The sequence below is a fragment of the Arthroderma uncinatum genome, assembly GCF_011692745.1.
Source record: "Arthroderma uncinatum strain CBS 119779 chromosome Unknown scaffold2, whole genome shotgun sequence".
Classification (NCBI taxonomy): domain Eukaryota; kingdom Fungi; phylum Ascomycota; class Eurotiomycetes; order Onygenales; family Arthrodermataceae; genus Arthroderma; species Arthroderma uncinatum.
This window is the reverse complement of record NW_022983864.1, coordinates 948,887-965,465: the sequence shown is the minus strand read 5'-3', so window position 1 is coordinate 965,465 and position 16,579 is coordinate 948,887. Positions and strand designations below refer to the sequence as shown.

Sequence of the window (16,579 nt, the reverse complement as noted above, 5' to 3'; positions counted from 1 at the left end):
CTATTTGATGCTTTGATGTCTCGAGTTCAGGCAAAGTCAAGGCCTGCTCACGTGCTGATTGGCCGGAGCTTCCCAACTGGGCGCTAACCTTGGATCAACGTTCTTCCGGCCGGCCTCTGCCTTCCAAATCTTCAAGGGCAAAAGAAAAGGAAGATCGAGGCCAGCGCAGTTCGGTATTCTTGCATTGTCCAATTGAGAGTCTACGGGGGTGGTTATAGCAGTCGCTTATCCTTGCTCATGATATTTCAACGTTCCATACGGCAGCAGGCCGGTCTGCTCGCCTCTTCATCCCGAGTGCGTGTCTCACGAGACTATTCTTCCCGTCACAGCAGATGCTAACAGCATATATAATGATTAGTGCTCCCTACGGCTACAAGCCCAGAGCCGGGCCTTCCACCGCGTCCCTCAATTAACCCACGGCTCGCAGTTTAAGGAAAATGGTGTGCCGGGCGTCCTCTCTCCAGAAGGCTACGAGCTGGCCTGGGTACAGTACCAATCATACCTGGTACAGAAGCTCAATATGCTCACAGGAGGTTAGTCCTTTCTCCCTCAGTGCAATGGGAGAGATCATGGATTTAATTGTAATCGTGCTAACTATGGTTTGAAGGTACCGCGGATGAGAATATCGGTCCTGGATCCCTTTTGATCAAATACGCCCGTCAAGCGAGCATGGCTTCCCTCTTCAACTATGCCTCCATGGCGCATAATAACCATTTCTATTTCAACTGTCTAGTGGGTTGCCATTGTTTCATACTCATCATTCCCTTGTGGTCGAGTTCTAACACATGAACGAAAAATAGTCACCTACCGCCGTCCCAGTTCCTCAAAAGCTCGAAGAAGCCATTGTAGAATCATGTTCGTCGGTGGAATCTCTTAAGGAAGAATTCGTTGCAACCGCCAACGCTATGTTCGGACCGGGTTTCGTTTGGCTGGTCAAGATGAAGGACACCGCCCAATTAAAGATCCTAGCAACCTACATCGCTGGCTCTCCATACCCCCAGGCACACTTCCGCCGTCAACCAGTGGACATGGCCACACAAACTACCGGAGTCACTGGAGGCGAGAACTTGGAAGCTGTGGGAAGAATTGCCTCCCGAACATACGGCTCCATGGGACCTCTCTCACAACAGAAATATATCGCTCCTGGCGGTGCCGATATCCACCCAATTCTCTGCGTGAACACTTGGGAACACGTATGGCTGCGAGACTGGGGAATTGGTGGCAAGGCCGCGTATTTGGATGCGTGGTGGGATAAGATTAATTGGGAAGAGGTTGCTCAGAATTATAAACAGGCTGGGTCAGATATGGGCTTTGACGGGAGCAGGAAATAAAGGATATTTGAAGCCTTCTGCCTTGTATTATACACTTGTTCTTTTATTTAACACTAGAAAACAGATATATGTATATCATCTACTTTCCTGGTTACCTGGTCCGCCATGATATTCCCAGGCTCTATCATTATATTACGCCGCTGTCTATTTACAACTCCAAAATCCCTCAAAGAAGCCTACCATCTCTTCACCTCCTCCCACCTTCGATCATCCTCTTCTCAAACGCTTCAATCATTAACCCAGCGACCTGACTCTCAACCGCAGCCATCACAGTTGCATGGAACGCGCTCCGGAACTGAAACCGAACAGTCAAGTCGACCTTAGTCCGTTCAGCCCCATTCATGCCCCTTTTCAATGGCTCCAGTTGCCAGATCGTGTCCAAATATTCAAATATGCATTCGCCCTTTGAATCACTCCCTGCAGACCCAAGCCGACTATCGCCTGGATTCTGCTTGTGTTGTAGCGCGATATCACCACTTCTCGCACCAACGAACCATTTCTTCTCGTCGCATTCAACTTTTGATTCAAAAGTTTCGCTGAGAGGCCCGTACCCGATAGTAAGGTATGCGCGAGTGGGATAACCGGTTACGGGGTCATGGGCGGTTACTTTCGAAGCTGTAAGGAAGGGTAGAAAATCTCCGTAGGAATCGATTGAAGAGATGGTTTTGAAAAGTGGTAATGGCGCGAATGGTAGAGTACGGGTTGCGGAGAGGCTTCGTGGTTCGGGCGCAGAGAATTGAGGCGCGAAGGAGGAAAGTGATGGGAGGTTAAATTGTCGGGTTTGAGATATTATAGATGGCTTTATGGATATGTTTTTATATTGCGTTCTGGCAGCCGTCCGCAGAAGCGGCGTGAGAGGCGTTACCCGCATAGCTTCCGGGTTGAAGAATAATAGGCAGTCGGGTATAACTTCTAGGGTTCCTGTAGGATAAACGTAGCAAGATCAGCAAATATTCGTTCCATAAGCTTGTGTAAATCAATTGTTGTTACCAGTTGCATTCTCTTCATTCCCCCGGCGATATGTGTTAATGTCGATGAGCTGGACGGAGATTGATTAAGTTCGGAGAATCTTTAGCTGGTGCCGGCATTTCCCAAAATAGAAATTTATGTTCCTGGAAGCATCAAATTTTTAAACAATCACTAAGGAAAAATAGAATATATAATAATGAAGTTTACAGTTGAAATTAAGTATAAAATGTTGGAATATGCCCTGAATCCTTCGCTATGCTCAAGTTTACTTTTTGTTTCGATATACCTTCATCAGAGGCATCCATTTACTTCACCCTGGCTGGGCCCGTATATATCAAGGAACTCACTTTAATATATGAGAACCTGACACTTCCAGGCATTACAATCTAGAGAGCTAGGTACTGATACTCATATCCATTATCCCTAGGTTTAGTAGTTAAAAGTTGGTGAAAGCAGATGGTATATCCCGATGGACGAAAAGTCGTACAGGTTAATAGCTAGTGATCTCTGCATTCATGCTCACCTTGCCCTCGGGATTATATATATTGACCTTTGAACTCCGCTGTTCATCTTCAAGGACAATATGATATTCCTCCTCCGCATATAGCGGGTTTGTTGCCCTGTATTTAATGCGCTCCGGCACAACATATTCGGGGTCTCTCTCGCCTTCTTTCCTCGTCTCTCTCCAAAAGTTTAGCATTAAAATCAAATTCAATGGGCCATGGACCACTATATTTTTATGCCCTTCAACATCCTGAGCCCAGGGTACTGAATAGTGTATTTTGTGTGGGTTAAAAGTGAGGGCAGAGAACCGAAACAAGGTTACCGGCGATTGCTTCAAGCTACACGTATGGACGTTGCTTGCTGAGGTGGAAGGTATTGGGGTTGCTGGGGAGTTCGAAACACCGCCATTACGAGGCTCATCTCGTTGTTTTGGCTTCAATCTTTCCTTTTTTGGAGAGGGGACTTTGAGCGCCTCGCGAAATACCCAATTACTAGATAACACGATAATTAGCTAATATCTTTATGGGGCCCCAGTGTTAACATAAAACATAAAAACCAGAGCTCACCGTTTGTCTATCAAGGCAACTCCGTCCTCGTTTTCGAAGGTTTTCTCCACGCCAACAACGACCATCTCCTCACTAGTTTTCCTGATAATCTTGGGCTCAGCGCTAAGAAGCCTTGTCGTCTCTGTCACTGTCTGTCCAACTCTAAGTAGATTTGGTCGTTCACTACCTCCTCCGCGCGGCCACAGCATCTCGCCGCCAGCCCACATTCTCCTTGTGAATGGGGGATCGGGGTTATAGGATACATCCGTCCCATCTTGTCCCAGCTGATCCTCTAGAAATTGAGGTGTGAAATAAATCAAGTGGTAACCAGGCGGGATTGGTGTCCCATCGAGAGGCGTAGTTGACGCCTGGCTTGTAGACTGAGAAGGAGGTAATGAAAGCAGAGGCGAACCAGGGTATATATGGTTTTTATTGAGCGTTAGAGAAAGAAGTTGTAGCTGATTAGCGTCCAGAATCTGCGTTCGTTTCTGGGGCCCAATGGTCCGGAATTTAGCCAAAAATTTACCAGCTATATCTGACGCAGATTGCTCTTCTGAATGGGTAGAGTATGTATGTACTAGGGACTGGGTATCATGTCTGCAAACGGGGCCATTATGACTGAGGGACACGGCCACTGAGCGGCATGGGGGAAGCCAACTGGGTTTAAAATGGAGCATGACTGTTTCAACCCATGGAACTTAGGGATAAAGCGAGTGTTTCCAAGCTAGTATTCGTCTTGAGATCAAAATATGTCCTTGATCGCGTCGCTATTCTCTCCATGAGATGAGTTGATGTCCATCTCTTCGGCATTTGTCTTGTGGTTCGGCAATAAAAACAACCTCGGCATCGAGAGGCCCCTGATTAGTGAGGTATTAGTCATCATCTCTTTATATTGGCCCAATGCGGAAATATTTCAGACAAGAAACGACCATTCAGTGCTCTCGTGCATTGGGTGTTTATAATTATCAATTATCTACATTTGAAGCTCATGTTAGACTCGTTGCCCTCACTCACGGCTACCAGCAACCGCCTTGATGGGGTTCATCTCTTGGCCCCAGTTTCTCGAACTTGTAAAGTGAACCGATAGCTTTTCCGTTCACATATCCGATTTTGACGTCCTTCAGCTCGATACCCTGGTCTTGGTCAATAGACAGAGCATTGACAGTATACATTTCCTCGCCGCCGATTTTGGCCTCTGCTAGACAAGAAACAGCACAGGTCTTGCAAAACCGATGATGGACTAGGCACGTTCCAAACGTGTAGTCACCCAGCTCCTGCAGAGACGCTGGCGAGATGAGCTTTATATCTTCCAGGGTGGGCACTTTCAAGAGGACGTATCCACGTTTGTGGCAGATACTACAGTTGCATTTGGTGAGCTCAAGGTTCGAGGCGTCGAGTTTGATTTCATATCGCGTGGCACCGCAGTGGCAGCTGCCTGTGTACCATTTTTTCTCGCCCGTCTGCGTAGCCATGACTCGGGATGGTTTTCGTGCACGATTAAAGTCCTACGGGGTAATATTAGTTATATAATTCCACTGACAAGCAGATATATTGATAGATAGGAAGCTCAGTTCCTTACGCTGATGGCAACTCAGTTTCTCTGTGATAATTAATTCTTCGTTTTTTTGCGGTGAGATAAAAAGGTGAGAAAGAAGGCTCTCAACGGTGACAAGCTAAATATGGCTGCCTATTTATGGGTTCATCCTTCGGCGGATTGTCGTATGCATAAGCCCCGCTTACGTGATAGTTATCGAGCTACCTGCAGTAGGTAGTTAACTATTCCGCTCCAATCTATGGAGTTCTTGTGTCCAACTTCCTCCTCATAATAATGATACCCGCGTTACATCATGGACAGGGGCGCAACCTCGTCAAAAAGTGCCACAATCTCCATGGATGATGACTAGAGATAGTGTGTCTGATGACCTGGACAGCTATAACTATTCCCCTTCCCTGTATCCAGCATCAAAATCGAGCATCATATTGGCCTAATACTTAGCATCATATTGGCCTGCCATCAAGGATCGCTTCGGCTATCATAGAGATATTACTCTAGGGGAGAAAATACTATTTTCAAGCTTTATATCTGGTTACCGCGCTATCTAGACTCTAGCTAAGATAATCAAAATGCTAATTTCCAAACATCGTATATTTATTCAAGATTGGTCTCAAAGGTCTTTCGTAACTGCTCTGCATGAGTGGCAGACGACGTTAAAATGTCGGGACGCGGTTCATTCACATTTCCATCTGGATATGGAACTATTGTTCGTTCAATCAGATCCACCATCGCAGAAAATTCCTCTTCGTATATGTGATTGAAAACGGACTTCCAATGCTTGGTATAACCTCCCATCTCGCGCTTACTTGGCCGGTCGTAATTCATCCGGACAATATCCCAGTATTCTGGATACCATCCAGCCCGCTCCCAGTCAATGATTGCGTTGATACGGCCCGTATTCTCATCAACTATAATATTCCTGGGGGCTAGATCGGCATGGGCAAAATGAATAGCATGATTGTCACCCAAGTTATGCGGCTCGCCCTTGGCCAAAGAGTGATGGAACTCCTTCACAGTGTCATAGGGACCCAACCAGCGCCTTTGATAAAGGCCCACGTTCAATGAACCGCCATCTGCTGCCATGATTCGATCACCAGTTAGCTTTCGAAGCTGAGAGAGATACCCGTCAATTTGGTAACAGATATTTGTTTTCTGTTCCTCGCTTAGATCCTTCCATATTATATTCAATGGTTTGCCAGGTATGTATTCCACCACAATACAAAACTGCGTGTCCCGCTCCCTCTGGACATACCGCGTCTCAAAGACTTTCGGAACAGGGATGGTTGTTGTCTTAGCAATGAACTCCATTGCATGACTCTCTCCGGAATCCAACGCTTTTCTTTTCACCACACGGTTCTCGTCCAAACGAATGGGATGCATACCATTCCGACGATCTATTGAAAAGACACATAACTACCTATTTAAGAAACTATGGTATAGCGTTAGGGATTGTCTTAGAACGTCGCGGCAATCTTAATACGATTTTCGAAGGTGAGCACTGGAAGTAGTGACCCCTGAGTTATGAGGGTTGTAATGAATTCCGGATAGATGGTGCCTGCTATGGATATCCTGAATTTGTACGGAGTATAGACGTTGACTTCGCGCATGGAGAGGGCTACCTTAAGGAGATGGTGATTGAGAATTAAATTAACTGCGTACATGAACCAGGATCTCACTTCCCTTTTATACTTGAATCAGGGGGTTTCCACCACGTGATGAGGGTTCATCCAAGGGCCATCCAAGGGACCATGTTCAACAGTTTATGATCAGGAGCGCAACTACGTCCAAAAATGCCAGTCTCGATGATGAACAAAGATGTTATAGTGTGTCTGTCTTAGTCAGAAATAAACTCGGAATTCAGCCGCGGACCCCCCCTATTCCTCCTTGATATTTCGCAGACATATCACTATGTGTTTGAGTAAACACAACCCGTGGCAATTATCCCATTCTGTTATTACCATCGCATTAGTTCATGGTATTCCTCGGGGCCAACATAGGCTTATTGATTAATAAACATTCGGCGAATTGGGGCCGGGACGTACAAAGTCATTGTTCAAGCAACAAACCGGCGTGCAAGGCTTTCCAGGCTCCCCGACAGAGCCTTCGTGGCCTAAATGGATGTATAACCCATCGTTAGCATTGGAACTCACTTTGATATGTCCCAATCAATGGAAAAATATCCGCATTGGACGGGTAACATTCTCAAGGTGTGCAGAGGAAACTAGAAGGCTTACAGTCGACTCCAACAAGTCCTCTTACGTTTGTAATACCCTTTCCTCTCAAAAACGCTACATAACCAGGCGGAAGGTCTTTCGCGTCCATTGCCCTGGCGCAGCAAAGTGGTTTCCCGGTGAGGGAAGGGCAAGGTGGCCCGCGGACGTTTCCGCAACTTGCTATGGATATCATCGATAGAAGAGCTATCTTGTATAACATCTTGCGTTATGCAGGCCTTGAAATCTCGTGGGTAAAGACTTAAGACGGCTTCGATGAACCAATTCGTGGAATAGAAGGGCAGATAGGTCGTTTTATATCTCTTCTACATGTAGTCTGACTTCTGCCAGTTCAGGAATGCCCGGTTTAAGACAGTGACTGCGTAATGATTTCGGCAACGGGCAGGTTGACGCCATGTGCGATGTAACCACTACATGTAAAGACAAGCTGTACGTCCGTAAGACCTCTCAGATGGCATTCGTTCTCTCACCAGATCAAAAACGATGACTTTGTTCCTTAATCGAGAATATCAGGGCTGGCTATAATCCCAAATCGAGTTTCGAAGCATGAAAAGTGCCAGGGTCTTACGAACTATCCCGTTTTGCGGGTTGTTAGGATTTAGTTGTACGACAGTAGTTGTCGTAAAGGCTACCCCAGACCATGTTTTATTTTCTTCTCGAAGCCCATTTACAACAGGATAGTGAAATACGGGTGTTACTGTCGACGTTGTGACGATTTGAACGGTTCCCTACAGGTTCCTATGTGCAGTCCCTCAATCAATTGGATCACGAGCTAAAAAGAATTCTAGTAATATTGCCAATCTAAAACGAGATACTATCTTGATGATGTTAATATATATTTCAGAAATTCAACACATCGCTCTGCGCTTAAACGAGCATAAACCGATTCCTAGCAGATCCATCACTCGCTGAACATTAAAACAAACAGTATCAGGCGGGAGAATAATAGCACAAGAAAAGAAGGGAAAGAAGACATATCAAATCCATCCATCAAGCCAGACATAGAGAAAAAATGCCAAGGGTATCGTAGCCACCCAGTCCGTTCCATCCGTTCCATCCATATCTATCATGACCCGTCATTACTACATATAACAAAAAGGAAACAAAAAAAGGAAGAATAAGGCGCCGTTCCATGGCCGACATGATAAAACTGTTTTGGTACGGTTAGAAGTAACCTAACCGTGCGCCTTCCCGTTTTAAACCCTCATGGATATTAATCAAAGCCGGAAATTCTATTTCCAGATTTCGGAGAACACGCTCACTCCGGTCTTTCTTCGCTAATAGCAATATTCCCTCTAACCGTTGGATCTCGTCTTGAAGAAGCCTGTGGGAGTTGTATAGGGAGAGAGAAAGCAGTTCTTCAGAATACTGACGGAGCCGGTGAAGTTGCGTCTCAAGTGCAGGTATAGGGTTGGTAGCGGACGAGGGGGGATTGGGATTTGAGGGTAATGTCATCGATGTTGAACGAGGGGTTGAGGTTGATGTAGCTTGGGGTCCGCTGAAGAAGGCACTGCCTGCACCACTTGGGGGTTGATAGTGAGCGGGCGGTTGTTTGGGGTTAGGGAGAACTCCGAATGACGGAGGCATCAGCTGCGATGGCGGATTTCCTTGATAGTGAGGTGGGATGTAAGCTTGATGCTGATAATGTGCCCCAGGCTGTGGCATTAGGGCCATGGTGTCACTGCTGCCTTCACCCCTAGGATCTCTGTCAACATATCGAGGAGCGTCACCAATAGAGCTGCTACTGGTTAGTGAGACCTGCTCCTTCTCTCTAGTGCTTGCGAGAGTAGCAAGAGTAGCCATCCCGCCATCGTGTGACATTGACTGGCGGGATATGGTAGATGGTGAGGCCGTGGTAAAAGGCCCGCTGGAGCGCGAGCTGCCCTTCAAAGGGGGAAGCGACAACTGGTCGTCATTGGAGGAAGACCTTTGTGTTATATAGTCAATCCCGAGAAGGGTTCTACCAGAAGGTACCTCGGGATGGGGCTTCGGTGTAGTATCACGCGATACAATCGACAATCGTCGCATCTTGGATCGCGCATGGGGGGTGCCATCCGAGATCACCTCGACGGTGGAGTCCCTTCTTCCATGAACAATAGACGAGTGGGTTAGTTCAGGGGTTGAGAGAGTCGGGAGGGTGATAGCCGAAGCGGTAGCACGGCGAGGCGGTGCAGATAACAATGATTGTTGGGCAGTCGAGCATGATGAGATGGACCGTTTATGTTGTCTAGCAGCGGGTGGCGACGTATATGTAGGAGACGTAGGGAGGGCAGGCGTATTTCTCTGTGACAAGGGATCATCCTGATCAGCCGCAACTCTCGCGGAGCCTCCATGTAAGACAATTACTTACCTTTTTTTGGTCAAATACATTGTCTGTAAACCCCATGTTCTTTCCCCGCGGATCTCCCGGTCGAACTCTACGCTTCGATGCGGGTTTTTCAGCCTTGACATAAGCAGAGGGGAAATGGCAGCACTAAAAGGGAGGGTGTATTAGTTTATGGTTGGTCCGATTTTGATACCAACCAGACAGCAGGCGGTTCCCGGATAAAAACCTGACCAGGCTCATGTCACCCTAAGCGGGAATGGAAAAAGAAAAGAACACTCACTCGGCAGTTGCAATTCTCTAGACATTTTGGGCAGATCCATAAGCCTGGATGTCGCATCACATCCGACGATGCCATATCGAAATGCCGGTACAGCCCCCGATAGCAAAAAAACGCCGAACACTTATCACAGCGTCTGCCTTTCCATTCCAAGTGATCACTCCGACATAGGTGGCACAGTTTCACCGCCATGCTCTGCCTGGCTAATATCAGTTCATTTACCGCCGTACCTAGAGTTTTGCGCTGGTCTGGAATACGGGATCCTTCGGAGGATTTGCTTATATCGTACCCAAGTATAGACTCTGCTCGTAGTACAACACGCGTGCATGTCTCTTGCGGCACTATTTCAGCCCATGAATAGCTTGAAGGGTGCTCACAGCTGCGGCCACTTAAATAGCACATGAGACATAGATCAAAATCCTGGCATTGGTCGCAACGTAAGTGTCGGTTCCAGATGGCGGTTCCACAGAAGTTGCAAGTTGCGATAGCTGTCTCCGGAATAGGAACGAGCGTTATCGTTGTCGCAGGACGATCGTCAATTGTCTCATCCTGCGCCATCTGTTTGAAGAGCTTAGTGAGGAGAGGCAAATCGGGAGGAATGGTTGCGGGCCTATCCTCGCGGAGCAGACTCAGCATGGCGCAGGCCAGCGAGAGATTTGATCGAGCGACGTCTGGATGGCAGAGGCGGTTGAATGGAGGCTGAACATAGTGAAGGCCAGCATCCAGGGATAGAGGATGCAGGATGTTCCACACCACTTTCGTTGAAACATTTCCAAGGTTCCAAACTTGGTGTGCTGTTGCAGGAGGAAAGACGACCAAGTCACCAGGCCATTGTTCGCAGATGTATACTGGGAAATCTGCCTTTTTGAGGTCTTCAGGTTCGATATTTAGCCAGTCGACATGAGGTGATGCGCCACGAGCGGCTGCGAAGCTGTCGTATTTTGCTTGGGAGCTGAAATCCGTGCCAAAACAGAGAACCGGCCGATCTAGATCCGGATTTTAACAAAAGTTAGCTGAAGGCTGTAGTAAATCTTATGAAACACTTTGATAGGTGAATGGAGGCCTACCACCATAATCAACTAGTAAATTTAGAGCCACCGTCGAGGAGAAGCACCTGTGGAAACCAGATCTATGAAAGGGTTAATAAGGGGTACAAGTACATATCCAATTTAATAGATAGGATACTGACGAAGAGCCTTCAGAGCCCACATAAGCCATCATGACCTCGCTTCGGGCGCATGATGGCAACCACTGGAACAGATCTAGTCTGCCACCCCATTGGATCTCTGGAGGTAGCAACTTCCTACACTGTTCTAACCAAGAGTCAGGACAACGTAGGTCGCGAGCATAGAGGTTTTTAAACTCGCGATACGAGCGTTCAGAGGCTTCGGCGAATTTCTTAAGGGTGAAGCTTAGGTCTCTGTTCGTACTGCAGTTTCGAATAGGAATATCTGGAAAAGATCAGCTTGGTTAACGGAAAGGCTCCAATTATTGTAAAATGGTGGATAGAAGTAGGGGCCAGACATACTTTTCTTCGTAGAATGTTCGATCAACCCGTCAAGAGAAAACAGCTTCTTATTCCATTGCGGTAATTTATCAAAATCCTGTATCACGAACGGCTGCCCAATCTGCAGCCTCGTCGACAACCACTGGGAGAAATTTTCTGGCGCATTGCTGTCAACAACTCCAGCGATAGATTCGGAGGCATTCTGCTCAGGTACCACCGCTTTTCCGCCCACCTTTTCACCTGGTAGTATCTGGTGCCTTAGATTGAAGATGGAGTATCGAGGGAATTCAATGAACGGTTTTCCATGGGCAAGCAGCTCAGTAGCATTGACTGAGGTCGGGATGGCAGTATCAGAGGTAGACATTCGGGACAACGAGCCATTGATATTGTTGATGCTATTCGTTGGCGGAACTGTCATGGTCCAACGGCGCGAGCAGCCGCATCTGTGGGTAAGAAGAAAAAAAGGAAGGAGAACGAAAGACGGGGCGGCCGATGAGCTCGATGGGTCAAACCTCCACTGCAGGTTGCAAGTGACTGGTTAGAAGTTGATTCGGCTCTACCGATGGACTAGAAGGGTCAAATGCCGGGTATATCTCGAGATTTGTGTAGGCGCAAAAAGGAAAAGAATTGCGATCTCGAACCTTGTCAGATTAATTGAGAAGCTATATATTGACGCCGACAGTCGATGAGAAAAGAGGGAACGCGAGTCATCTTCAGCCTGACTTCGGACCCTTCTCTCTTCTGTTTTTAATGAGAGGGGGACTTCATCCGTACCGCGGCGATGCAAGCTGTCAAAGCCTCCCTCGGAAAATCCAGAGCCAGAGATCGCACGCATAAGAGACACATCACGGAGGCCCGTCGTTGCAGCTGCAGAATGCGATTAGTAACTCGCTTCCCTTCCAACTCACTCCGTACTTTTACACCAGAAACACAAAAATAATCAAAAACCCTGTCCCGGGGAAGTAAATTTGCGTTACGACCTCCAGTCCCATTGGACTGCGGGAAGGGTAATCCGGCTCCACCTGCCATCATCGTGCAGCTCGCCGTGGCCAGTTGGACTAGGGATAAATATGAGCGCCGTCCATACGCATTCGGTGCCGGCGATGGCTCGCGGCCTGCAAGGCTTACCCTGAGCAATCAACCGCTGACGACGTATTGGAGACGTCGACAGCGCGAAATGGGTGATGACATGCCACGGCCACGACGACGAGGACGATGACCACGACGACGACCAGGGGCCAGAGTCAGCTCGCCGAAGGATCTTGGTGGTTGCAAGACCCCCCTGCCTTCAGCGTGAGGCTCAAGAAACCTTCCAATCTGCTGGAGAACACGAAGTGCGTAGTACATCTGGATGGAGTGAGATGGCTATTTCTGATCGCAAGGAGCCCTGTCGAACGAATGCCGGACCGTTCTTCAGCCAGCCTAAGCGATCATGCACGACACACAGCTCTAATGATAGCCGTTGCCCTGCATCTCCCAGGATGCAGGCAGTTTGTCTACATTATGTAGTATAGTAATCACAATGTCAGGGATTATCATATAGGACCCTAAGTACCTTCAGTCAGCAAAATAATAGCCTTGAATAACGCGGTGTTGTGTCAACCTGCCGTGCAGAGATGGATATATCCCGTAATCAGCTTATCCTGCTGTCCACGCTATCCCTATACCCCCGTGCTTCCTCATGTTTTGAGATGATACAGACTCGCTCATCTATCGTCAGCTGCAGGAGACATGTCTTGTCAGGCTGCCCGGCCCGTGGCTGCAGGACATGCTGCAGTAGTGGATAGTTGGCGATTTCGAGAAAATTTTCAAGTCGTCCTGACTGATTATTAGTTGGCCTTGGTAAGTAATAAGGGACTAGCCATATATGCACGGGTGAAACGCAGGCCACAGAAAAAAAATATGAGTTAAGATCAACTTATGCTATATTGTCACTGCTATACATATTTTTTATTTCATGCGTTGTTGGCGATGTGGAATTCTTTTTTGACGTACATAACTAATCCTCCGCAAGTTCCGTCGCTTAGCTACTCTTTGCATAAGCATTTAGACTTGAAGTAAGACGAAAAACAAAGGGGAAAAACGCCAGCCAGCCTATTGTATCAAAGATTCAACGCCAATGCTAAGTTTTAAAAAGCACGAAACAAAAGCAGGAACCCCCATCCATGTCGAAAGTAAGAGATTAGAACAAGGGGGGAAATCGAGATGATACGCTTGATGCATTCCGCCCCCAGATGTACACATGCCAGGAGGAAGTGGAGGACCGTAGATTAAAAACGGGGATAAAGAAAATAAATCGAGAATATGCTCAGCCTTATTAAGGGATTGGCAGTAATATCATGGACATCGCTTCGTTGGATAGGTGGGATTTCGGCCGGCGACGGGCCACCCTAGTCACAGCCCTGGACCGTGGACCGTGGGGGCGACTGACTCGAAGATCAGGCGTCATCAACTGTCAGATCCTTCGTGATAGTTCCAGAGGTGATGCATCTCCTTCACCCACCAGCGGGCGACCTCGTCTGCATCCTTAAGCCACTGCCTTGCATCTGCACCATGTTTCGATTTCACGGCAGGGAGAAGGTAGCTGACCTTCCATGCACTTAGTGGATCAAGTTCGTTCGGATCTGTTTTTAGATCGCTGAAGGAATACTGCGACTCTCCGTCGAGTGGGATCACGACACGCCAAGGTGTTGCTGCGGAGGACACAGATATCATTTTCCCGCCTGCGTTGATGATTGCGATGTTCCATGATTGACGGCCCTTATATTTTGGTCGGAATGGCCGTATGAGTGATTGGCCTTGGTAGTCGTAGATGAGATCCTGGGCGATAGAGGTGTCGTGGTCGTCGAGGGACTTGGAGTTTACCAGGAGGTCGAGGATAGTAGGGAGGATGCTCATGGATGTCGCATTCGCTTCAATGTTGATGCGAGGTAGCTGTGGGTGTCGAAAGACAATGGGGACACGGAAGTTGCTGATGTGGCCATTTTTATAGGTGCCTTGGACCGGAGCATCTTCTTCAAAGGCTTGTCCGCTGTTTGCGTTGTTAATGCCCATCCTTGGCTATGCTGAGTAGAGAATGGAGAAATACTTACTGGTCTCCCACCACAACAACCAAAGTCTCATTGGCAATACCCTTCTCGTCTAGGATACCCAATATTTGACCCAGCCAAGCGTCATCGTACCGGACGGTGTTTAAATATTTGTCCATGGGGTCATGGTTTGCCTTCCCATTCACTCCAGTATACGACTCACGGTCAAAACTTGAGGGAAGTTTCCACGGATGATGCGTGGTACTGGTGAAATGAGAAAGGAAGAGCCGTTCATTATTGTTTATAGCATCCGTTACGACATCACGAATGCATGGCTTCAGTTCATCGTCGGGATATCTGGAGTATGAAATCAGCTTCAACATCCCCGGCATATCAATCTACTCCGTTTAAGAGTGGGAGGACTTACCCGAAGTAATTTAGTATAGGCTGCTTGGGAGGATAATACTTCGACGATGGGTCAGCCAAAGTTTCCTTCACGATGAAATTCGAAAATCCAAGCTCCTTGTTTAGTTTGTCTTGTCTGTCATACGAATCTGTCGACGCCTGTATGAATATGGACTTCCACTTTCTTTTCTTAACACTGGGGCGTTCCCCAGCTGTTTGATTAACCTTTCTCCCCTCGACTCCGTGCTGAGAGAATCTGTTTTTGGCCTGATTAAACAGGTTGAGAATATGAGGAACGCAAGGCTGGTATACGTTGGTGGTAACTTCTTCTAGGAAATCAACTGGCAAGGGATATACTCCGCAATGACTGCCCAGGAAGCTTTTGGCCGATAATGTGCTTCCAGTCATGGCGCCCATTATGTTTATGCCGCCCATTCCCGTGGCTGCTGAATCTTTCCATATACCATCCGGTAAGCCAAAGGCGGGTCGGTTGCCCTTGGTTTGGTTCCAGAAGCCCTCGCCGGTAATCTGATGGGCGACGGGTGTCAGCTGAGAGAGTAAGTTGTTTTTCTCCTCCCACTCATCCCTATCGTTCGATTCAAGAATGGACCGGTGAAGAAACGACCCTTCTCGCATGGGGAACAGGTCTTTGCGGGCACTCTCCATGGTGACCAGCACCACATGCGAAATAAGGACAGATTCGTCATTGAAAACTTTCTGCAGGCGTTTGTGAACTCCGAGATCTAGGTTTGTAATACGCATAGGGTCCGCAACGGGGTTATAGAAGTTGGGGGCTTCGTTGTCGCCGGAGCATCCGTGCAGGCCGGATGTGGAGTTTGTATCGGCAGTTTGAGAAATATTGGCCCAGCGATGGAACCCATCAGGGAGAGTATCCGTAACCCACTCTGGACGTCGATTGCGGTATCTTTTGACCATGAAGTTGTCATCCCCTGGCGCCCAGCCCTTGAAATTACCCTTCGGCTTTTCCCAGTGCTCCGATGAGGTGAGATTGGACAGTGGAAAGGCCTTTGTGTGGGAATGGCGAGATGAACATCCGTGCCGGTGTGAATGGTGTCCGTGCCGGTGTGAGAACATTCGAAGCATGGCCACGGGGAGGGTCGTCGACATGAAACCGTACGGCGTTGATGGCCGGACGAGCCGCAAAACGAGCAGTGATGCGAGCATGATCATCAAGCACATGGGCCTGACTCGGATACCCCCCTTCTGTGGCTGATCTCGCTGATTTCGCACTGTTGGCAGCATCATCTCCCACTTTGGGCCTGTGAGCATCCTCCATACTGCGGACATCCAGTATCCGACCTTGTTGTAGAGGAACGGCGACGAGACCCAGCTCAAGAACGAAAGAATCATCCCCGAAACAGACACTTGAAGCAGCCCACTCAACATTATCCGTATAGCGGCTGGATCGGAGGCGACATTGCCGGCATTGTCCCACTGCATCTCAGTTCCAGTGACATAGTAGAAACCAAGCTGTGAGGATGCAGCAAAGAATGTGACAGCCCTATAAACAGTAAGTTAGCAAGCGCCCAAAGGAAGCATATATTTATATTCTTATAAAAGTGAAGACGTACGAGAGAAAGCTCCCCACGGCCAGGCCTATAGCTGGCCATATACCGCTGCTCCCACCATGGAGTAGAACCCGGCCAAGGAGTGCAACCAGTGCATCTGAGATGAACAGCGTTGGAAAGAAGACGATGAAATGTAGTGGCGGAACGGAGCGGGCGAATTGCAGCAGATGTAGGCCCTTTGCAGTTATGAGCGAAACGACGAGCAGCGAGTAGAGGAAGGCACGCGATGGACGAAACGATGGGAAATTCATAGTAAGTGAACGATGGTTGCGGGCAGCCTGCCCATCCTATACACTAAGATACGCCAAAAA

At 48.0% G+C, this 16,579-nt stretch overlaps 6 protein-coding genes across 6 annotated transcripts; 1 reads left to right on the top strand and 5 right to left on the bottom strand.

Annotated features, from left to right (window-relative positions):
- Nucleotides 1-237: 237 nt before the first annotated feature.
- GIQ15_02239 (Fe superoxide dismutase) lies at nucleotides 238-1,331 on the top strand (the record flags this gene model as incomplete). The annotated part of the gene is made up of 4 exons (XM_033549656.1): nucleotides 238-294; nucleotides 359-533; nucleotides 608-732; nucleotides 801-1,331. The coding sequence occupies 4 exons, from the start codon at nucleotides 238-240 to the stop codon at nucleotides 1,329-1,331; spliced, it is 888 nt and encodes a 295-aa protein (XP_033406817.1).
- A 187-nt stretch (nucleotides 1,332-1,518) lies between these two features.
- Nucleotides 1,519-3,576, bottom strand: GIQ15_02238 (uncharacterized protein; the record flags this gene model as incomplete). The annotated part of the gene is made up of 4 exons (XM_033549655.1): nucleotides 1,519-2,252; nucleotides 2,322-2,370; nucleotides 2,824-2,983; nucleotides 3,371-3,576. The coding sequence occupies 4 exons, from the start codon at nucleotides 3,574-3,576 to the stop codon at nucleotides 1,519-1,521; spliced, it is 1,149 nt and encodes a 382-aa protein (XP_033406816.1).
- A 789-nt stretch (nucleotides 3,577-4,365) lies between these two features.
- On the bottom strand, nucleotides 4,366-4,821 carry GIQ15_02237 (uncharacterized protein; the record flags this gene model as incomplete). Its single annotated transcript, XM_033549654.1, has 1 exon — nucleotides 4,366-4,821. One exon carries the CDS (start codon nucleotides 4,819-4,821, stop codon nucleotides 4,366-4,368), a length of 456 nt encoding a protein of 151 aa, XP_033406815.1.
- A 677-nt stretch (nucleotides 4,822-5,498) lies between these two features.
- On the bottom strand, nucleotides 5,499-6,212 carry GIQ15_02236 (phosphotransferase family protein; the record flags this gene model as incomplete). The annotated part of the gene is made up of 1 exon (XM_033549653.1): nucleotides 5,499-6,212. The coding sequence occupies one exon, from the start codon at nucleotides 6,210-6,212 to the stop codon at nucleotides 5,499-5,501; it is 714 nt and encodes a 237-aa protein (XP_033406814.1).
- A 2,087-nt stretch (nucleotides 6,213-8,299) lies between these two features.
- On the bottom strand, nucleotides 8,300-11,609 carry GIQ15_02235 (ZZ type zinc finger protein; the record flags this gene model as incomplete). Its single annotated transcript, XM_033549652.1, has 5 exons — nucleotides 8,300-9,418; nucleotides 9,486-9,608; nucleotides 9,961-10,724; nucleotides 11,046-11,189; nucleotides 11,267-11,609. 5 exons carry the CDS (start codon nucleotides 11,607-11,609, stop codon nucleotides 8,300-8,302), a joined length of 2,493 nt encoding a protein of 830 aa, XP_033406813.1.
- Nucleotides 11,610-13,693: 2,084 nt separating this feature from the next.
- GIQ15_02234 (sulfatase domain-containing protein) lies at nucleotides 13,694-16,519 on the bottom strand (the record flags this gene model as incomplete). Its single annotated transcript, XM_033549651.1, has 4 exons — nucleotides 13,694-14,276; nucleotides 14,338-14,631; nucleotides 14,702-16,201; nucleotides 16,272-16,519. The coding sequence occupies 4 exons, from the start codon at nucleotides 16,517-16,519 to the stop codon at nucleotides 13,694-13,696; spliced, it is 2,625 nt and encodes an 874-aa protein (XP_033406812.1).
- Between the last annotated feature and the right edge of the window lie 60 nt (nucleotides 16,520-16,579).